This window comes from Chrysemys picta, chromosome 12, assembly GCF_011386835.1.
Source record: "Chrysemys picta bellii isolate R12L10 chromosome 12, ASM1138683v2, whole genome shotgun sequence".
Classification (NCBI taxonomy): domain Eukaryota; kingdom Metazoa; phylum Chordata; order Testudines; family Emydidae; genus Chrysemys; species Chrysemys picta.
The window spans coordinates 35,626,013-35,648,936 of NC_088802.1; the positions used below are offsets into that span (position 1 = coordinate 35,626,013).

The following is a 22,924-nucleotide window of genomic DNA, read 5'->3' on the forward strand; positions in this document are numbered from 1 at the left end:
TTCCATGTTGTACAAGAAGTAAAGAGGCCAGCTTGACTTTCAGCTCCCAGGCTGAGTTTGCAGGGCTGGCTGGTAGGAAAGCCCTGCGTTTTACTTGCAAACTGCACAGATTTGCTCTAGGGCAGGGGTTGGCAACCTTTCAGAAGTGCTGTGCCAAGTCTTCATTTATTCACTCTCATTTAAGGTTTCGCGCGCCAGTAATACATTGTAACATTTTTAGAAGGCCTCCTTCTATAAGTCTATAATATATAACTAAACTATTGTATGTCAAGTAAATAAGGTTTTTAAAATGTTTAAGAAGCGTCATTTAAAATTAAATTCAAATGCAGAGCCCCCCGGACCCAGGCAGTGTGAGTGCCACTGAAAATCAGCTCACGTGCTGCCTTCGGCAAACGTGCCATAGGTTGCCTACCCCTGCTCTAGGGGGAGAGAGAGAGAAAAAAAGTCACCCTGGACCCTCCAGGCTGTTTTTGCAGTGTGGCTTTGCAAAGAAGTACACCACGTTTGGGAGGGGTGGGGCTGGGGGTGAGGGTGTTTCTCTAGAACTGCACTTGAAGTGGAACTGGCCTAATGGATGTCATCTTTTTTTTCTGTAAGCATTTGCTCAGATTGACTGCCCTGGCCAATGTTCTTGTGAGAACTGTCCCCCTGCCCCAAGACACCCAGCAAGCCTGGGTGTCCTCTTGACAAGTGCCAGAGACTCCATGAATTCCACTACAGACTTCGCTATCACAATTGATTTTACAGAGAAGACGCCCAGATACCATGGAGATGGGCTGCAGCATAAACCCCTGAGAATGGCAAGGTTTTTTCATTGATGAATCTTCACCACTGACCCTTCTACAACCTCCCTGCCCCCTCTCCTCGGCAAAACAGACTGCTAAAGGCACAGCGAGACCTGCATTGGAGGCTACATAAAAGGGTTCAGCAGACAACATCAGTTGATTCTATTTTAATGAGAACACCCGTCAGGGAGAGTCGGGGGCAGGGTGGCATGGTGAGTCAAGTGTGCGGCTTCTTTCAAGAAGCTGCTCGGGGTGTTGATATTTCAAGACAGAGTGAGAGACACAAACCTGCAGTCCTTCTGGAGGAACTGCTGCAAATACAGTAAGTTGACCATGTTCGAGGAGAAGAACCCCAGTTTTACCAACAGTTTTGACAGCAATTTGCACATTTATTTCAGGTGATTTTGCACTACACCCCCGGCCCCCCGTGTCCCCATTACAGTCTGGGTGATGAGTTGCACTTATGAACTGTGCAAAAAGCTGTAACATCCTAACTTGCAAATACGGTTGTGAGAGAATATTTCTTTATACATTTATACTGGATCCGGGGACGCTAAGCATTTCAATTTACATTGGTACACCAGTTCAGATGGAATGGCTCAAATAAAACAAATATATATATAGATCTATTTTATATATACAAATATATAATATATATATATCTATGCAGACAGATATATATATATATATCTTTCAAAAGGATAAAGGTTAAATTTGTCTTTGCATGCACCACCAAAACCTCTGCTCCACACCACCCAAACAAAAGAGTTATCTAAGGCCCAGCGCCGAGTAAACTGTAATCAGGTCCCTGGTAACATGTCCCTGTCGTCAGTTTCGCCCTCCCCTCGCAGACACTGATGCAGGAATATGTGACACACGGTGGGGGGAGATGAGGAAGTTGCGCTGGTGAGCAGTGAGCTGGAAAGGCAAGGTCACCCGGGCCACATCTCACCTAAAGCATGGTTAGGGGGACACAACATGAGCACATTATTGCTATTCAAAGCATGGCCTTGCTCTCCAGCACAAAGTGGCACCGTTCACGTCAACGGGGCCCACGCCTCCCTTGCCAATGGTAGGCGTGTCCATGCCGCTCCCAACTGCCTAACGTGATCCCAAGAGGAACAGTCACACTTGGTTCCTCGCCAAATCCCCGGCTGCGGCTCAGACAGGGAGTCGTTTCCGGCCAACAAGGAGTCAAGCCAACAAAGAAACAAGGGAAGGAAAAAAGCCGGGGTGAGGTATTTGGGAATGATGAGACATGGTTCAGATCCCACTGGGGCAAACACTCTCCTGGAGACCACCCTGTAGGTCTCACCCTAAAGCGGTCAGTTTGGCAGACAGTCTGGAAAACAACAGGCATTTAAGGGTTAAAGAGGACACCTCTTCCATGGCAGCCTTCCTGCAGGGGACGGAGACAGCATGGGCACTGACAGCACAGCAGTGCAGCTGGAAAAGCAATGGGCCACCGGGCGAGGATTTCACCAGCTACCAGGCAAGGGGACGCTGGTGGAACCCAACGAGCCAAACCCACCGGGCACCGTTACTACAGTGACCACCCTGCCTCCCTCCCCCAAGCCGAAGAGCAATGGGGAATGGGAATTTGGGGGGCGGGGATGGGGGTTGGGGTTATTTTTGGAACAGGGCTGAAAGCTTGAAAGGGGGATACTTAGGCACCAAGTCAAAAGGCAAAGTTTGGATAAGGCGAAACAAACTGATGGAAATAAATAACCAAAACTGCCCCAGAAATGCATTTTGCCATGGAGACAGATTGTCCCCGTTTGCTGCAAATCACATATGTCCATCCAGCCAGCTCACGCCGGTAGCTGGCGAATGGAGCCCTGACTGAGAGCAAGCCCTGCCATGGCAAGGTCTCTGGACCGTAGTGGTTATGGGATCACATGTATGTACAAGAGAGTCAATGGGGGAAGGGGACGCTATGTCATAGGGCGGTGCTTTCCGAATCTTCCTCTTCCGAATCGACTTTCCCTGCCACGGAATGTCTCTGGGTTTGTTCCAGCGGATCTCGGTGGAGTGCAGGATCAACCTCAACGTGTATAGAAGGGACATCAAAGTGGACGAGATCTGCAATCGGGCACAGAAAGGCAGAGGTAAGAGGCTGCTCCGGGCGAACCCGCGCTAAGACGGACAGATGAGATCAGCAAAAAGTAGCTTGGGAGGTGCTGCTTTTTCTCAGCGGCAAAAACGTTTCTCAGGCTAGTACATTGTTAATGTCAGAGAACAGGGATGTCATCATAAAGTCTAGGTTTGCACCTTCTATCGTTTTCACTTCCTCTCCTGAAGCTTGGGTGTCTCCATTGCAGCAGCCAGCCTCTCTCTCATTCTTGTCACTATCACTACGGGCCTGCTAGGACTCAGCACAAGTGCCGAGCCCAGAGTCTTTCCAAAACACGGGGCAGAAACTGGCACCTTCTACTGCCCCCTTGTTTTTGTTTCGGGCCCTTACTCTTTGCAGACTCGCCTTAGCCCCTTTCAATCCTTCCCCATCGTAGATAGTAGAGTGGAAAACGCTATGGAGTCATCTAGCCTACCCTCCCCATGGGAATACAGGATTGGTCTCGAGAGGACACTCTCTATTGCCTAGTCTAGTTGTGAATGTCTCCAGGGCAGGGACTTTGACAGTAGATCTCACACTCCAGGAGCTATTACCTCTCATGTACTCATGGCTATTTCCTAAACCCCACCCCATCTTCCCTTTCAAACCTGCCAGTATTCAGCCCCTTCCATCTTTTCTCCTAGGGCAGGAGAGATTGCTTGGCGGGCGGGGGGAAGACATGAAAGGATATTAAACTAACTCGCCCAAATACGCAGCCACCTCATAAGCTGGGTCCTTTCCAGCTGCCAAATGCAAATGCCGCAATTACCACACTAGCCAGGGTTGCTAGGTTTCTAATTAGCCGCCAAGGCCAGCCCCACTCCATGCATTCTCCCTTTTCCTGAATCATAGGGAAATGAGTGACACACAAGGCCTGCGGCCTGTTTGAGGGCGGGGCATGCGTAGGTGTGTGGCCGGACAGGTACGTGGACTGCCCACAGCGTGCAGCGTTGGACTGGCCTTTGGGGAAGGGTCAAGGGGCCATCAATGCAGGTTTCAAATATAGTAAGTTACTCTGCTTTGGCGGGGGGGGGTCTTCTGGGACTTCCCCCTCCCCATTTTCCCTCTTTGCCCCCTCAAGTAGCCTGTGTTGAGCCAATCTACTCTTCTAGCTGCACCGATGGGAGGAGTGGCTAGGGAGATACAGATGCGGAGGGTGCTGCGTCCGTGGCACGCCAGCTCCTTGCAGCCCAGGGAACGAGGAGCAGAGCTCAGGCCTCCACACTGCTCCCACCACTAGACGGGCAGAGCGAGCTGGCTGCACTCGTGCCACATGGATTTCCACAGACCGGCAGCAGGCCCAGGGCCCGGTGGGCTCCAGCTCCGGACACTTGTGTAGAGGCTGTGTCTGTCTCACACACACTGTCTGTCTGTCTGACTCTCACACACAGTCTTTCACACTCACTTCCCAACACAGACTTGTATTATTGTTGTTGTTACTTCTTTCAAAGTGTATTATTTTAGCTTTTTGACTGGTCTGTGCAATTCATCGTTTTTATTTCTCTCTTACGCTTCCATTGAATTCTTTGAGTAGTGAGTTCTAAAATGCCCAATCTGTCCTGGCTGGAGTAATTATCCCTATGGTAACTTTTTGAAAATATACATCCTAGCTAGGTTTTTTGTTTCTACTGGTGGCACACGTCCGCACATACCTCAATATTGGTGCACGTAACAAAATTCAGTCCGCACATGGATAGAAAAAATTAGAAGGAACATTGCTAGTAACCCTTCGAATGCTGGCCAAGCGGGTGGCACTTCATACCTTAAGGGGACGGTTGTTGTTGTTGTTGGTGGTGGTGGTGGGGTTGTGGCCAGAGGAAGGCAGAGCTGGACAAGGGCCTCCTGGGTAGAGTCAGTCCTGCCTCTCCCTGCCTGGCAACTCTCCCCCTGCGCCTGGGCTCTGTGCTGCTCTGAGCCCCACTTCACACCAAGAGGAAGGGAAGATGAGTCACCTTGGTGGAAACAGCCAGGGACAGGCCCAGCCTGCCATGGAGCCAGGCCACGGCTCTGGGCTGGCGGTGAATCAGGCAGGCGAACGGGGGGCAGGCGGCTCTGCACCTGTGCATGGGAGGGACGCTTTTGGACCTATGGGCGGCTAGTGGGAAGGGTCACACTGAGCATGGGCCCAGAAGAGGCTGGGGCATGGGGGAGGGAAAGATTGGAAAAACAGGCGCCGGGTTTTCTGAGCTCCTGCCCCTCAGCCGGGAGCCCTGAGGAGCAAACTCAAGTCCTGGAGTTAGAGAGTTAAAAAAGAAACCCTATGCAATACATAGGCCTGGCGCAGATGGAGACCTGCTGGAGAGAGCACTCCCAGCCCTGCGTAAGCACCTGCCTGGTGGAGAGCAGAGGACCCCAGCTGAGATTTGCTGTGTGGGCCGGGGAGCAGAGTTTGGCCCACGGGGGTTATGACTGGCAGATGTCACGGGCACAATCTGTGCTCTCACACCTGTACGATTTGCTCCGGGGATGTGCGACCCAGACAGACAGGACGGTGGGACAATGCCCACATTCCCTCTCCCCTCCCCCAACACTTTACATGAAGATTTACGCTCATTTTACACCAGGGGCCAAATTCTGCTCTTGCCTACACCAGGGCAACCCTGCTGACTTCCCTGAGCTTGCACCACCAGAAATTTGCCCCCGGATTTTTACATTCCTTTTCCACCGTCACTGGTCCATTGTTCCTAATGACCGCATAAGCGCCCCTTCCAACTGGAATACAGCTTGCCTCGCGCAGCCTTAAACATGGGAGTGGGCCCATGTTTTCAGGAGCGCAGCTAACGCCTCTTGGGGGCATCAGCATTCTCCAGAGCCTGCAGCGTGGATGTGTAAACCGGGTAGGCGTGTTTAGAACCACAGAGCTGTAGGGCTAGCAGGGACCTCGAGAGGTCACCTAGCCATCCCCCCGCGCTAAGGCCAGGCCATCTGCCCATGGGTGTCTGAGATGATCTCTTCCCTGATGCCAAACAAGCAGCTGCAGATATTGGACCATTTTGCACATCTGGCCAGTGGGACTAGGGATACAGCTGGCTCACACGGTGTGGGGGGCTCTATAATGTAGCTACTCTGGATAGAGTTACCAGGTGTCCGGTTTTCAACTGGAAAGGGGACCTGGCAGTGTCCGGTCAGACAAACTGACTGGACACCAAAAGTCTGGTTACCGCAGTGGCGGGGGGAAGGTACTGGGTCATCAACCCGTGCCAGCCCCTACTCAGCTGGGGCTGCCTCCTTCCTGTATCTCTTGGGCAGGCTCTGCATCAGGTTGCAGCTCCCGTTCCAGCCCCAGAGCAGAGGGAGCCCAGCTGCGGGGGGTGGGGGAAGGAGGAGGAGGAGGAAGGTGGAAAGGATTGCGACGAGGAAGGGGTAGGGGAGTGAGTGGGGGCGGGGCCTCAAGGGAAGAGGCGGAGCAAGGGTGGGGTCTGGGAGAAGAGGTGGAGCAGGGGCAGGGTCTCAGGGGGAAGGGAAGGGGGCTCCAGTTTTGATCCCTTACAGGCTCAGACAGGGTCTCGTTTCCGGCCAACAGACATTAAGCAGTTTTAGTTTTTGAAATAAAGAAGCCTAATTGTCATGTGTCTTTGAAATAAGCTCACTGCTAACCAGCATTGTGAGATTGTTTCCATCGGACTAAGGTTCTGCAGCATGTAATGGGAAGACATTGAGGAAACCCCTGCTGGAAAAATAAAGGGGAAGATCATAGCAAACCAGGGTGTGCTGTCATGACTACACTCTGTGAAGTGGCTACTTAGGGTCTGTCTGGACTCGAGTTTTTGTGCCCGTTTCCATTTAAGTTAGCTAACAGCCATGCAAATGTCAGTCTAGAGATGCTCTAGCAATGCTTAGGAGCCCATGGCTGGACCCTGGGGTAAACCACTAATATCTGAGTCCTGGAACAAGTGTTTGTGGAGGGACTGGACTACAATTTACAAACATGTTAGCTAACTTGAGCTAAACGGCAATCACTTAACTAGTGTGGAGACAGGAGCAAAAATTCTAGCCCCAACAGCCCCTTAGGGCTTGTCTTCAGAGCAGCGTTAGCTATACTCGAGTTAGCTTAGCTCTAGTGAGAGCAGCCACACCTTGGCGCTGCCGGGGTGGCTGGATTAGTAGCACAGAATAGCTTTGTTCTCTCTGTTTTACTAGCTCGAGCATCTACGCATCCCCCGACGGGCCAGCTAGCTTGAGTCCGAAGCACGCCTAGGTGGAGCAAGAGATTTCTGGCCGATTAGATTTAACACTCAAGTTATAGCTGGCGCTAACACCGCGGTGGAGGCCAGCCTGTGGATGCACACTCGTCCAGTTCACATGCCATCCAAACGTGTAGTGCATCTGCTGGTGCACTGTGGAGGCCCACTGACGTGCTGGGCCTGTGCGTTCCATTGCAGGGCACGTGGAGTTATACTGGTGTGGCACTGCAGTGACTTGCAGTGGCCGTTTTTATCAACCGGGCTGCTCAGCCTAACAGTCCCATACCACGTGCCTAGCATGCAAGTCTCATTCGTCACCTGTGACACTAGGCTCTTAAAGCTACAGCGCATTTGCATGATGCTATTTGTTCATTTTATCGGCGCGCATTTCCAGAGTGCTCCTGGCCAGAGTAAATAAGCACCACCTAGTGACGCTAAATATCCCCAGGAAACATACCATCGGCATCAATACCCAATCAAGGCAATTAAGAACGGCAATATCATGACATCCCTTCTGAAAAACAATACATGAAATGGAAGAGGGAGAAATTATTCATACAGGTCAGTTCTAAGCCATGGTTGGGAGGGGAAGAGAGGGGAGGGGAAGGTTAGGAGCTGGTCACGGGATTGTTTTCATTGATTGATTTCAATATACAAAGGGGGCGGGAACAAAGGCCAGCGGTTCCAGGAAGCAAAAGAAACAAGTTTACTAATAAGGTAATTATTGGTGAACTTGTGATACGGTCACAGGCCCAAGAAGCCATGCAATTCCGGTTCAGCGAGCCCCATGCAAAGGCCAAAGAGAGCGAGATGGAATTAGTGGTGAATCTGACGCAACAGCCAGCCGCTGGAGGTCAGTCTAGGGGGTTAGCTTTTCAAGTGCCAGAGAGGGGAGGTTTGCACGGGAACTCCAGCTTACCCTGAGAATCCCCCTCACACCTATCCAATATTGCATCACTCGCCTCAAACAGCTGCAAGGACACAATCATAGGATTGGGAGAAAGGAAACAAAAATAAGCAGCAACAAGGAGACAAGAACACAACAGAAACACGGTTCAGAGAATTGTGGCTGTCAAGTCATAAAACAGAACATAGAATACATTACAGTATAAAGAGACTAGCTTCCGAAACCTGCATGGGGAGAACTCAGACACAAACCAATCCGCCATTCCTATTTACCACCGCATGCTCTGCAATCCTGGAGTACTAGGGGGGCATTGGTATAATTTCCCTTGTGAATCCTTCGAGCACAACCCAGCTGATCAGGGCTGGGCCACAGATGCTGTTCTACAAGTAAAGGAGTCAGCGGACATGCAAGAGTATAACTTAAATAATATCGATCTCATGAACTGTCAAGAATAGAAAGGTCCACTATACATCAATGGAAAGCCAGGATTCCCAGGTTTCCAACCATGTATAATATGTGTTTCTAGTCATCATGGGCCATAAGATATACCTCAAAACGATGACCAGTCCCTCAGAGCAGGCAAAAGGACACCAGATAGGCCTACATGTTGTTGACATCCTAAGGTCCCTGGGCCAGTTTGCCTTCCAGTATATGCTATACTTCTATATCGACACCTCCATCTATCTGGAGGTCTCAGGGGCACCTCAAAACATCTGCTAAAGGTGGCGGGGAGGACAGCTCTAAAAAACCAAGGGAGTCAATTGTAAGACTTACCAAAGGCTCTTGCGAGGGCTCAACCTGCAGTATGGAGAAGACCCCCACCAGATGGGTTACAACAAAAGCCTGCGTGGCTTTGAAATCTATGCTGCAGCCTCAGTGAACAGAAGGCCTGAGCCAGCTTTGCAGGCCAGCTAGCACAGGGCCTTTAAATCCAGTTGGCGTCCTGTCTGCTGCACTCCAGGGCTTGAGGGCGGCACCACGGGTTCACCAGGGAACCTCAGCTTGTGGGGTGGCTGCCAACACAGCACATGGTAGAAGAGAGCTGTGTTTTCATACACAGGCCTTTGACCATTTTAATTCTGCCTCATTGCCAGGGCAGGTTTTACCCTCAGATATTTGCCTTCTAAGCAATCACCCTGCTAAGGAAGCCCGGATTCAGAGGGGAATGCAGAGATTTCAGAGTTAAAACTTGTCCCCACCACTCCTTAAAATAAAAGCATCTTAAAGACCCTGCATCTTGGCCCTGGATCCAAACACCCAGGAGCACGTTTCCGTTGGTCCAGCGGCGTCTGATTTTGCATTGACGCCCTCTGTAGTGCCTGCTGCACAGTGGACTCTGGCATCCCCACGCTCATCCCCTCAGCCCACGATAACACCGACTCATCGGATAACTGATGCCGCCGAGACTTGTCGGTGTGACGACAAACTAGCTGATCACATTCGCCTCTCTCCTTGCCGTACCTTGCAAGGGATCTGATCAAAGCTCTAGGGAGCGAACGGCTTGGTTACCTGTGGACATGCTTTCCCCGGGGGACATGTCATCTAGCAGGGTGTGGTCCATGGACTGCGGGCTAGCGCCGGTCAGGCTTGCTGTGGGAGGCTGTGGCGGTGGCAGCGTGGGCCTCTGCCTTGGCTTAGGGGTGGGTCGAGACTTGGTTAAAGTGCTCGTCAGGGAAGGAGGAGAAGACAGGGAAGGAGCAGCAGCTGGGGAGAGCTGGCCTGAGGCCAGTGAGTAGCCGTGTGGGTAATTCAGTCCATAGGGTGAAGGGGTGCTCGGAGGGGTGGGAGACAGGCTGACGGGGGATGGCTGTCCCGTGGACTGGTCGGACATACCGCCTGACTGGCCGTAGGACACCTTGGGTGTGATTGGAGCCAGCTTCTTTGAAACTGTGGAAGACAAAGAGAGACAGAGACACCATAAAGTGAAGCACAGGTTCAGAGGGTCCTTAGCACTTCTTATACCTATCTGATGTTACAACTCCTGCATGTGAGAAGCTGGGCTCTCTTGCTCTGGTGCTGCAATACACTCAGGCGCTGTGTGCGATTACTCTGCAAATCAAACACATAGGAAACCTGGACTAGAACCCTCATCCTACAGCTCCAACCCCGCTGGCTGTTCCTAGCCAAGTTAAAGGCACTTGCCATCAGCTAGCAGCAGTAGCAGATCCCTTATCTTCTCCATGGACCAGATTGTAGAACCCCTCCTTATTCATACACACAAAGACAGCCTGTTACACTAGAGAAAGATCTCCAAGGGCCAGGCTGGACGCCAGTTACAAAGAACCGTATCTGCCAAAGGTTGCATGCAAAACAGATCCTTACATGTGCAAATGCACCTGTCCTCCCATAGGCATTCTCAGGAAAATACTGTCCTCGCTATATGAACCAGGGATCTGAGTGGAGAGCTCTGCCCTTCACATCTACTGAGATTTGTGGCTGTCAGAATATTCTTGATTATTTCAATTAGCACCTGCCTCTCGGATATGGGAGGGGCACAAGGGGCTTGCGCTTAAACAGGCCCTGTGAGATGGAAACCAGCATGTAACAGGGACAGTGGTGGATGTGCCAAACACGGTGGAAGAAGGGATCTCATACAGCCCCCAGTAGGTCTGGATACTCATGAACGTTGAATTACAGCCCACTCAGGAGCAAAGGGATGCGAACTCCAGCCAGTCTCCCATGCCCCACAGCTCTATTTCCCAGCAAAATGACTTTGTGAGGCAGGCCTTGTGAGTGTCCTGCAGGGACTGCTCACTTAATCAAGCAGGCGACATCAGCAGCTCTGAACCATGAACAAACTCCTTGGGTCACTCCAGTGAGAACTGTGCATCCGTGGGCTCACTCCTGCCCTCCAGTCAGCTAGGAGCTTCCTGCGCAAGTGTGCAGCCTCGTCAGCTGGTTTCTGAGGTCTGCGGAGATGTGTTTTGGAAGACGGAGGGAAGGTGCGATATTCACATGGCAGCACTCAGTGCGTTTTCACATGAGGCCACTCCGCCTCTATGTAGCAATGGATGATGGGGAGGAAGGGCAGAACTCCAGGAGCTGAAAGCTCCATTGACCTAGGTACCGAGGGTGCTTTCGTTAAGACATATTGGGCAAAATTTTCAACGGTGCCTAAGTGACTTAGGAGCATAAATCCCATTTTCAAGAGTGATTTAGGCACTCAGGGGCCCTAGTCTCACTAGAAGGCTCGTCAGTACCTGAGTCCGTTTGGAAGATCCCACCAGGTGCCTAGCTACATCTTTAAACAGCTAAATACCTTTTAAAATCTGGCCCTCGGGTGCTTTTGAAAATTTTACCTGTTGTCTAATAACCAACCTCCAAAGGTTCAGAGGGGTGGTTTGCATGAGCACTCAGACCTTTGGATGCTTCTCTGACCCACATTGTAATTATCCCAGTGTCTGGGGTCTGCCCAGACAGGGCAGGTTGGGGATTTGATGAGAACTGATGAGATGTCCAGTAATTCCTGCTTCTGGGTGGAAATTCTCAGCAGCTCCTGAGGAGCATCTGTAGCTTTCATTCGAGCAAACAAACAAAGAAGTCTGTGGTTGCAATGAGAACCTTCCACATACAAAGCAAGTGTAACCGACCTAGTCAAGTCTTCCTCAGCTCCAGCAGTCAGTGGTGAGCTCATTTCCCTGACAGAAAAATGGGGATGATGGGAGATCTCTACAGCATGTAATTTAGCCACAGCCTCCATCAAATCAAGACCCAACATAGTTTTCATACGAGTCTTATCACGGGCCAGATCACCAGCTGGTGTAAATCAGTGTAGCCTTGTTGACTAAATAGAGCTAAACTGATTGACACCAGCTCAGGATCTGTCCCAGACCGAATTATAATTGTCCTTCTGACAGGAGTCTTCGGCCTAGCCTACGCACAAACTTCTGCCGGCATAGCTCTGTCAGCTGGGGCATGAGGTGTACGATCCTTGACCAATTGAGCTGTGCCACGCAGTTGCACCAACACAACTGCACTTTTACCAGCAAAGTGTGCATGTTTGTGTGTGTGTGTACGTGTTACAGTGTATCCACACTCTGAGTGGTTTGCCTGTATAAATACACCGGCAAAGGGCTTCTACCGGGGAGCTGGCCTTCCTCACCTCCATGCAGCGCCATCGCTGGAAAAAATCCAGCACGAGGCAAGCAGGGTCCATGCAAATGCCAGATGGTCGTATGATTAGTCCTTCTGTGAGCTGGACAGTGTGGAGATCCAGGCACATGAAAGCCCACCTCCTCAGGCACCAGGAAAACATACCTTCAAATCCCTGAGCCTGTAATGGCCCCGCCGGACAATCTGCACCCACGCACACTCAGAATGCCGTGCTAGAGAGCACAACCCACACCTGTCTGAGTGTGCATGAAGCTTGCTATTTTATTATACTCATCACCTTGCACTGATTACATTAGCCAGCCCTGGAAAGGCAGCAAATACCTTTGCGCAGTGCGTGAGGGCTCTGCTCCGTGGACAGCTGCTGTGTGGGACTGGCCACCTGCTGCATGCTCCCACATGGGGCCACGTGACCGGAGCTTGGGCTGCCTTTCTGCCCAGACACGGGCGACAGCTCCTTGGTTTTTAAAGTACTGAAAAGAAACAAACAGGAACAAGGAGGAAAACATGTAAGTCCCTTTGTTTTGAAGCCACCCCATGGACCTCCCTCTGCCCCACAGCCCAGTGTCACTTGGCTCACGCCCCTCGCACTCTGGCCTGTTCTTAGGCACGCAGGCCTCGCTAAGAGCAGCCGTTTGTGCTGGCAAAGCCAACCCCCCTCCCGATTCTTTGCCCGACAGAAGCTGCTTCCGGAGACGCGCTACACACTGGACTCAAGATGTGCGTACGTCTTTTCAAGCAGGCGGAGCACAATGAGAGCATGAAGCGATGCTGCACCCCTCCTAGTCGCATGGCGTACAGCAGAGAGAGAGCAGAACAAAAACCCTTCCCTGCCCCGCAACGGCTGCTCCTCCAGAGGGAGCTCTGTTTGCTAAGAAGGGCTCTAGGAATTATTTGGGGCAGTTCTCTGGCCTATGTGATACGGGAGGCCGGCGTAGCTGATCCCAATGGACTCTGCTGGTCTTGGAGTCAATGCATCTAAGAACTTGTCGTAGGGACTAGTTTTGATTTTTTTTTAAAGCTTCCTCCCCAAGTCCATTTCTTAATCCCCAGCTACGGCGCTCACTCGCAATGGCCAAGAAATGTATAGAGGGGTCCAAGCCACCCAGCAGCAAAGAACCTCTGGACAAGGCAGCACAGCAAGCGATGTAATGGCTCATCAGGATTCCTTGGGTGAGCAACGGCAAGCTGGCCGGGCCAGGCAGCAGCCATTCACAGCCTGCACTGCAGAGGCGGCTAAGCCCACCAGCTCACGAGGGCACCGCTGGGTCAAGGGAGCTGCTCTGGATCAGCCTGGCCTGTGACGCTCATTTGACTCTGATTCCTTGCTTCGTAGCTCTGTGGCGGGTGGGGGAAAGGCTGGCCCTGCACCCCTGCTCCCTGGGATACGACGGAAAGGTGGCAGCGCCTGGCAGAGCGCTCCATCCGCCCCCTTCACGAGCTGCCCAGTGCCGCCCCATGCAACGGTAGCTTCTGGGGGCGAGAAGGCTTGACCTGGGCCTCAGGGCCTGTCCCCAGCGGCGGCTGTCCCCGCGGTGCACGGCGAGCCGATGGCTCTGAACCCTTTCACCCTCAAACACACAGGTATTTACCTAGTCAGGCCGGCTCCTCTGTCGCTGGCGCAGCCGACCCAGGGGGGAGAGGCTGACATAAGGGAGGGGTAGGGAGTGCCAGGTGGGTCCGGTTTGGCTAAGACAAGTGGGGGTTTGATGGAGGGGGCGGAGAGATTAGTTTCGAGAGCATGCGATTCGGTGAGGGAGCTCTGTTTGGGGAGGTGAAGGAAACACGGCTTCGGGTTCGAGTTAATGTCAAGCGGCTGAGGGCTGGGAGAGGAGGAGGAGGAGGAGGAGCGGGGAGGCAGAGTTTGGCTGTGCCCTGACCACCGGTAGGGTGGTGAGGGGGCCTCGGGCCGAGCCAGGGGGTGGTAATGGCGGAGGTGCTGATAGCAAGGGTAAGGGGGGGGCCTGTCGTCCTCGGGGGAAGGGTAGTGGTAACAGGAGTCCAACCAACTAGACGACACATCATCCGTGCTGCAAAATGTCCAAACAGACAGACAGACAAAAACAAGAGCAGAAGTGTTGGTACAGGGAGGAACCCACCCGGAGCGGCGAGGCTGGCAGAGAAGCAAAGAGGAGTAACAACAACAAGAGAAACACTGAGCTCAGATCCTGCCGCGGGGTGGGAAAGGGGGGGCACCGGGAGGGGGGCAGAGCAGTGGGTCCCAGCCTCCTGGGGTGAGGGCACGGGGCTGGGGTCTGAGCTCGCTCATATGGGTCAATGGACACATCGCGTCACGGAAACCCAGAGTCTCTGGCTTTCCTCTGGGAAAGCGGAAACCAAAGTCTGGCCCTAAGGCTGCAGCCTGTGCCTGCCGTCGCCCTCCTGTGGCCCTGGGGGCTCGAACCTGCCCCAGACCTGGGGCTGTGCCACAATCTGGCTTTACAGCCGCACGAGCCACCTGAGGGCCACAGAAGGCCAGGGTGCTCACAGCTGAATGGGAGGTGGGCCAAGGCTCTTCACTAGGGCCTAGCTCTGTGGGGCATCATAACATGAAGGAAGGGTAGCCCAGGGTGCCAGTCACAAAGCCTGAAGCACTGAGGGCACTGCCTGGGGCTGGGAGCCACTGATCTAGAGAACAGCAAGGCAGGAGTGGCAGAGAGAGGGCCCAAGCCAGGGAGTATAGGCAGAATAGCGGGGCACTGTGCCAAAATGCAAGGCCAGGCAAGTGTCAAAGGGTCTGCAGTGGTGATGCCCTGAAGGTTGACACCTAAAACCCCTTTCCAAACTCCTGGACATGCATTCGCCAGGTGAGGAAGAGCCCTCCACCGGGGGGGCAGGGCGGGGCAGCATGGAACGCTTTCTAATGACGTCGCATGTCTTTCATGTCATAGGGGTCTGCTTCTCGGCCCTGCTCCTCGCCCTCCGCCTGGCCCCTGGATCCGCATCCCCCCTTTGATCTCCGTTTAGCACAACGCCAGTCTATAAAGAAAGGGCGTCAGAAGGGAGGCAGGACGTGATGGAAATGGAAAGAGCACACGGCAAGATCTCCCACCCACTGGGATGGAAGTGCCCTCCGTGTGTCTCCTGCAGAGGCTGGCTCTCAGGGAGGGGAGGGAACAGACTTACATAGTCCTGGGAACTGACGCTAATGCTGTAACGTCTGCATAAAGTCAGGCAGAAAGGACACTGACATGTGAGAAAGGCGTCTAAGCAGGGTCAGGGAATAAGAAAATGAACACATTCAGATTATGACAGGATCAGGTTCAACGTACCAGCTGGGAGATACACTGTGACCCAAGACAGGTGAACGCAGACAGTGGAACTGGGGGACATGGGACTTGTGGGTCGCGGCTATTCGACACAACAATAGGAGGTAACGAGCGAGCGAGCTGTGGCAGGCTCTGGTCTCTGTTACAGCAGTGTACATCCAGAGTAACTCCACTGCAATGAACAAGGCTGCTCCAGATTTACATGGGTGTAATGGAGATCAGGCTATGGCCCTTCATGTGCAAGTGTTAAATAATGTACCAAATAACTGATCGGGGAGAAATGCTGTCAACAGGTGCACAGAAATCAGAGCAAAATCCAGGCCCGGAGCAGATTTTTTTGGTGCTTTCGGCCACAGAGTCAGGGTAACTCGTGTTAAAGGATGGGGTCTGTGTGAGCTCTCTACCTGATAGCCAGGGCTCATCACAAATCTCTCTGGCACATATGCTGAGCTGGCTGGGCGTTGGGAAGCCCCCTGGCATGCAGCACATGAGAATCTAACTTCCACACTTGCAGGAAGCACGGCTACGACGGAAGCACAGATTGGAAGCACGAAGGAGTCACATCGGCCCCACTCCCTGCGCACGCGGGTGACTGCACCTGACAGCCTCGCTTGTTTTCCGGCTGCCCGCCAGGAAGCAGTGTGTGAATCCACCAACACAAAATAAATCCGTGGCCTTCTGAGAGAGGCACTGGAAGTGAACATTCCCTCTCCATGGGAGGATGTTCTAGGAAGGAATGGGCTCAGGGAATGACATTTCAGGGCTAAGCACATTTGCAAAGGAGGTTCTGAAACTGGCTGCAAAATCTGCTCATGCACCGCAGTCACCCAGCTTTTTTCCAGGTGCACAATCTGCACCCAAGTGTGCAAAGGGGGGTGAGGGGCAACGGCTAGAAGAGCACAAGTTGCTGGTGTAATTTAGAGTGTGCTTGTGCTTGGCCGACAGTCTAACCGACCCCAAAAGGAGTGCCTCCATCATCTTCCTTCCAGCCAGTGGAATGGGGAGACGTGGGGGATTGGTCTGGCCAAGGAGTGCCTGTTTGTGGGAGACCAGCGGGAATGGCAGGGCCAATGAAACAGCCAGTTAGGTAGCCCCAACAGTTTAGCACTACCTGAAGCCACATGACAGCCTGGAGCCTATCTCCTGCTCTCCCGGCCACTGGAGTGTTCCAAAGGGGACTCCTAGCATCTCTGCACAGCGCCCTCTGTGGTGAGGTGCATGCACTGCGAGCGCAGAATCTCCATCAGATTTGCAGCATGGATAAGGGAGGATTTGCCCTGAGCATCCAGTCTCTGCTTTTGCAAAAGCGTCTGTCTTTCCAGCCAGCCTAGAAATGGCATTTTCCAGCACCACTTCTCCTGAGGCTGCTCGGGGATTTTCCTCTTTGCTGGGCGGTCACCGTTTGGGATTATTTTGTGCCTGGATTCACACACAAAATAATCAGAAAGCAGAAGCGTGAAATCAGAAGCGTGAAATCAAAAGGGCACATGCAGGTGAGCAGGAGCTAGGCGTGTTTACAAAGGCCACGTAAAGCAGCAGTGGCAGCAGCAGTCGCTGCCGCCCCGACTTACCTTGCCCGTTCGGCTCCTGGCTGGAAGCCGAAACTAGTTGGAGTAGGGGAGGGAGTAGCTGAAATATCAAGAGATTGCTCAGGAATTGGTGACTGAGGAGTAGCAGCGAGATCGGAAGGCGGCGCGGGGGGCTGCATGGCAGGCGGGGTGGAGGACGCTTTTCGAACTATGGTGGTGCCTCTGCGGGCCACCCAAGATGTGTCCATCACCCTGACGCCCATGCTGAGGGGGGGAACACAAAGACACTCCCTTACCATCTCGGAAGTAAGGTTCAGAGCAAAGAAATAAAGCACAGATTGCAGCAAGAGGGGAGAAAAAACATTTCACTACATCCAGGTCAGTAAAGCTTATTCAGATCCTGGCAGCCTTCCTTCCAGAGAGCACCAGTGCAGCCCAACGGCTCCTCGTGAAACACTGGGACACAAGACCAGTGCAGGACCCTCAGTGGAGGATTGGCCTAACCTGTTTTGGATGAGATCCAGGTCTGGCCCTTTAAAAACTCCTCTTATACCAGGGAACCCACTGCTCTTCAGTGGAATTCAACTTGCAGGGCAGCAGGGGTTGTAGAGGGTCAGAACTGTCCCGGAAGAACTTTGTAGGTAGGCTCCAAGCACGCCTTCATTGTCAGTGGCATTGCCCGGAGGCTCCATTGGTCAGGATCAAAGTTAGGGCTTGGCTATTGGCTCAGGCCCCCTCCCAACCCTGCAGAGAACAATAGTGTCACCTGAAGAGAGATTGCTACCAAAGTAACAACTCGCCTTAGATCTTGTTTGTTTTGCTCAGAAGCTGCTGTGTCCCATCACAACCTTTGGGGAGATGAGACGGTTGTGCAAGCAGCACTGTTGTAGGGTGTGGCAAAAGTTTTCACCTACAAAGGTGGCAGCGGGAAATGGCCACCCTGCTGTGAGGTCTTTCCAAACAGCCACAAACTTGAGTGAGCCATTAGAAGCCAAAATGAATGGGAGAGCATTCCGTGTAGTGACGCTGTTGTATTCCTCCCAGTTGGAGAAGCTTCCTGTTGAATTACTCCAAAAGAGGAAGTGAGCCCTCGTTTTTTCCCAAAGTTATGAAAGTGCAGTGGTCTTTTAAGGTAATTGCACTAATTGGACCAAACTGGGCATGGGCTTACACCCCATGAAACCGATCCACCGGGGGAGAATCCAGCTCAGAATTTGCCTCCCTGACATCACTAAATGTCGAAAAAACAGTATTTTGGCTTGCTCAGTAGTGAAGGCTCTAACCTCACTGCCTACTGGAACAGCTCTGGCTTGGTGTTCAGAACACAGGTGGCCTGAAAAGGGTCCAGTGGCTACTAGAGAATACCGTACCTTTGGATTTTCCTAAGGCTGCATGGACAGAAACATACAAGTATTAGTGTAAAAGAAACTAAGGCTAAAAGCTTCCAGTGGGTAAAGCGACTGTTGTTTGGAAAGGAGTTTAGAGGGCCAAGGTAACACTCTAAGGAGGACAGATCTTTGAATCCAGGTTACAGCAGGAGGAGGACAAGCAGATTGTTCAATAGGAAAGGCGGCGCTGGAAGAAACTTCAGAGGATTCTGCAAACACAAGACGATTTTGCTCAGTGGATGGGAACTTTTGGTAAGTGCAATGTGTGTGGGAGGGAGACGGGGCTGTGTGCAAGTGGGGAGGGAGAGAGGGAGAGGAGTTGTTCTTTAAGATGTTTCAGGTTTGATTTTCGTCTCTGGTGGGCGAGACCCTGTACACTGGGGGGCCTGGAGAGCTGAGATTCAGGGATCCCAGCCTGCCTGTGGCGGTGGAGAATCCTGACACGTAAGCTGCTGTCATCCAGTCAGGCAGCAGCCTGGCTGTCAGGTATGGCAGCTGCTAACTCACAACTCCAATGGGCAGCCCCTTGTGCACATTCACCCGCCTCCGTCCCGCTCCTTGAGGGTTCTGGACCATATTCCCAATCTGATTCAGCATGCGTGCCCTTTCTGCTCCAATTCCACTCACGCTCCTGGGCTTGCGCTGCACCGTGCGCACAGGGAAATGTAAACGTTGCCCAGAGATTTGCAGTGGGACTGGGGTGCATGCCAATGAAGCTGGCCTATTCAGCTGTCACACAACTGGGCTGTTTTCCTCACCAGATATGCTAAAGCTGGGATGGTGGCTTGCTAGTGGCTACACCGAGAGATTTGGGGGAGGAGTCGGGACTCCTGGGATCTCTTCCCAGCTCTGTCGCTGACTTGACACGTGACCATGGCCCAACTGACTTCATGTCATTCATCCTTCTGTAAGGGGGGGTAGGGGGAGTAAAACACTTGCCCATATTCACTGGAGAATGTAAGAATTAATTAATTGTTAGGAAGTGCTTAGATATGATCAAGTCCAAAGAATCCCCATCATAGAACATTCACACTGTGATAGCCCCTGGAGACCTACCGGGGAGGTCCATGTACAGACCCATAGCTTCGGGGGGGTGGCCCAGACATTTACTTAGTATTCACTATTCCCTCACCCCCAGGGGCAATGCCCATCTCCTTCCCAAACCTGAGCCCGCAGTGATTCCCTCAGGCCAGACACGTGGTCTCAGTGTCACCGGGACGGCCTGTCGGAGGCTAGGGGCCCTTTGAGGCATGGACTCGGTGTTTCTCTAGGGTTTGCACATCAGCGCACAGGAACTCATAACAACTAGCAAAGGCAGGACAATGGCTTCCTTAAAAGGCTCGGCTGAGCAGGCTGGGGATCCCTGGTCTTGGCTGAGCTAGACCCAAACGCCTGGCTTGCGCCTCTCAAACCCCAGTGATGACAACTCATCCTAACAATTCGCGGCAGGCCCGCTTCCCTCTGAACACCCTCTGCTCCCACTCCGGCGCCTCCAAGCCAGCTCCTTGCAGGACGAGGGCTCGGGAGCACTGCCCACTTAGCTGGCTCTCCAGAGACTCCTTTCCCAACCCTTCATCTCTGGGTGGAACTTGTGTGTCCAACGTGACTTACCTCAGGCTGGGGAGGTGGGTGGAGGTGGGGGAGGGGAAATGGCTCGTTTCCCATCTAAAATGGCTCAAAGGCAGCTGATCGGAGAGGGCAGAGGGGTCAGGAGCAGGGGAGGGTGGGAGTGACAAGGCAGCAAGGCATCTGAGCTCACCAGTGCGGAGGCTACAGGATACGATGCCCATGGGCCCCTGTCCCAAGCAGATCTCCCAGCCAAGGCTATGCCAGGCGCGGCCTCTTCTGGCTCACACAACCGTAACGGACTTACACCAAAACCAAACCCCGGCAACGAAGCGAAGAGGCCCTACCCATCCTTTTTGTAAAACTCCAGCATCATGTTGTCCGTGGCCACGCTGAGGGGGCGCCGGGCCTGGTCGTGCTGCTTGCGGTCCGAGTGGTCCATGTCAGGGGAGGGCATGGAGCTGTAGTTGGCATTGTGGTTGACGTGCATGGGGCTGCCGTAGTTCCCAGTCACATTGAATTCAATGTCTGGTCAGGGAAGCAAGAGGGTACAGTGTTGTGCGGGGGCATCTCCTCGCATCCAGACTAGGCAGAGGGCTCTGCTGTTATTTCTAGTCTGCATCACGCCTAGGAGCACGGCCATGGGCCAGGACCCATTGTGCCAGGCTCTGTATGGACACAGAACCCTTCCCACTGCCAGCGGCAGCAGAGAGCCCCATGGGAACATGGACGAGGCTTGCGGGCAGCCAGCCGCTGACTCCACGAGGGATAGGGACTATAACCCATCAGGTAAGGACCTGGAGGGGGAGAGATGGCTGGTGTGGGCTGGAGGAGCAGTGAGGGTCCCTCTCTAGCTCCATGGACGCATCTCATTGGGGGCTGGGCTGGAGTGAAGCTGCCTTGCGCTTCGTCACGGATTCTGTCTGAGGCCTTCTGGGGCCACAGAGCACAGGGGGCTTGTGGGGCCAAGCTGGGAGAGTCCTCTCCTCAGCCACCAGAGCTCTGGTGTCATAGGGCAGAGCTGGGGCAGGTGCAGGCCTGGCAGCCCCATAGCCCAAATCACAGAGTGGACCGGGCGCAGGGACAGTGCACAGCTCTCTACACAGCCTCAGCATTACCCCAGGATGAAAGAAGGCCATCTGCAGGGCCCGCCCCACCCAGCTTCCGGCCCCTCTGCCCAGCGATGCCAGTGGCCACAGCGGGTTTTGTGGCATCAGTGCCTGGAAGTGGATGGAGACCGTTCAGGCCTTTTCCCATTCACAGGCCTCCAAGCTAGTTTGTGGAATGGATGCTTGTGTCCTCTGCCCCCATTCCCCTCAGGCTCAGCCCTGGCGGGCTGGCTCCATTATGCTTCCTCTCAACGCTGATACCTGCGCAAGTACACAGCGCCCGGCAGGAGACGCACAGCCTACCTCCAGGGAAGAACCAGTCGGCGTGCTGGATGAGGGGCTCGATAATCCCCACGATCTGCAGAGACACCGTCGTCATCATCTCCGTGATGTTTCTGCAACACACGGGGGGCAGCAGCTCAGCACCGGCGATGGCTGGGTGGTTAATAGCATTGGTCGAAGCCAACACGTGCCAGGTCTGACGTGGTCCCCCTGCTCTTCTAACGCAGCTCTGCTAGTGCACCACAGTCCTGACTGGCAATTCCCTTGCTAGTCAGGTGGGACCCTCCAACCAGCCTGGTATTACAGACCTGCGCCCTCCCACAGCTCTGCCGATGCCTTTCAGTTCTGCCCCGCAGCCACCTGCTGTTCTAGCCATGGGCTCAGACACAGCTCTGCCCATGCCCCTCAGTTCTGCCCTGCAGTTCCCTCCCTCCCTCCCCCCGGGTTTTCCAGTTCTCAGCAGAGAACGATAATGGTGACGAATGTCAGGTGTGCAAATGCCCGGAGGGGCAGCCCCGGGAGCGCACTAACCCACTGCCTCCCCTCTCCAGTCTCGATACCCTCCCTTTACCTTGCTAATACAAAGCGCTTCTCTAAGGCCCTAGATGCTTTTAAATGAACACATCACATCTGAAGTGCTTTCGAATGACTGTGACGTTTCTGGGATGGATCTCAGCTGGCGTAGATCAGCAGAGCTCCACTGTATTGCTGCTACTCCCAGCTGAGAACCTGGCCCATCATTCCCTACTAGTGTCCTACATTTTTACCAACGTGACAGTTCGGCCCACAGGGTAATTCTGTGCTGCAGGACATTAGCCACAGCGTAGGGACATCGCCGTCACGGCAAGAACAGTGGTCAGCTTATGGATCATGTTATTAAAGGAGCCTGAACCCAACTGCGCGTTCGTTTATGGCATCACTTCCTTTTTCTGTGGGCACCATTAGCTCCAGAGCTGCAGGGCCATACTCCAGGAGCAACCGAGCATGCGGCAGGCAGGGATACGGGCTCATGTGGTTCTCCAAGGCATCTCCAAGACCAGAGTGCGCAGCGGCTTCCCTAACCTGCTGCCCTTGGAAGCAGGGACTGTAATTAACCTCCAGTGTCTTGATTTAACCATAAAGAATGATTTAGGCCAACACAAAAGAAGGGTAGGTTGGATGCTTGCCTGACCCCATGGCTTCTGGGCTGCTGTTGGGTATTAGCCTTCCACTGACCTCTGATGTCAGGGGGCTACGGCCCGTTCGCCAGCTCTGCTGCTGCCTTTTACCCAGACGTGCCTGCCAGGTTTGCCAACTCCGCAGCTGCTGTGCTCCAGCGGGGAGCCCACAGCTGCATTCTGGGGACCTGCGTGTGCCCCGCATGCTCCGTTTAGCAGCACAGCAGCTGCTTTCGACCCTGGGTGCACCCCACCACTCTCACCGCGCCCCAGAAAGGCATGCTGGGAAATGCTCCCAATAGCACCCAGACAGCTGGTCATTTTCACTTCCAGGCTGGAAAGAGGCCCTTCAGAACTGATACTGAACCCTGGCCTACTCTTAACATGTGGATCGACCTAGCTGCACCATGAGCGCCATGGTTAAGCTGACTCAACCCAAGGTGTCGACGTGGCTTGGTCGATGGAAGAATTGCTGCTTGGGGAGGTGGATTAACGAGACTGACGGAAAAAGCCTTTTTGTCGCTG

The 22,924-nt window shown here is 53.4% G+C and overlaps 1 protein-coding gene across 12 annotated transcripts in view; it reads right to left on the reverse strand.

Moving 5' to 3' along the window:
* Positions 1 to 100: 100 nt before the first annotated feature.
* ARHGAP44 (Rho GTPase activating protein 44) overlaps positions 101 to 22,924 on the reverse strand; it is a 156,273-nt gene continuing 133,449 nt past the window's right edge. Inside the window, exons 16-24 of one of the 12 annotated variants that reach the window (XM_024101749.3) lie at positions 21,264 to 21,355; positions 20,199 to 20,379; positions 18,268 to 18,285; positions 16,940 to 17,161; positions 13,692 to 14,129; positions 12,424 to 12,572; positions 9,823 to 9,876; positions 8,002 to 8,053; positions 2,728 to 2,867 (exon numbers count right to left, since the gene is read on the reverse strand). In XM_024101749.3, coding sequence (XP_023957517.2) covers positions 8,046 to 8,053; positions 9,823 to 9,876; positions 12,424 to 12,572; positions 13,692 to 14,129; positions 16,940 to 17,161; positions 18,268 to 18,285; positions 20,199 to 20,379; positions 21,264 to 21,355 — 1,162 coding nt within the window. In that variant the 3' untranslated portion in view covers positions 2,728 to 2,867; positions 8,002 to 8,045. Of the gene's footprint in view, positions 2,868 to 8,001; positions 8,054 to 9,498; positions 9,877 to 12,423; positions 12,573 to 13,691; positions 14,130 to 16,939; positions 17,162 to 18,267; positions 18,286 to 20,198; positions 20,380 to 21,263; positions 21,356 to 22,924 lie in introns of all 12 variants that reach the window. The other 11 variants (XM_042841199.2, XM_024101747.3, XM_024101745.3 and 8 more) reach the window with 11 other exon arrangements.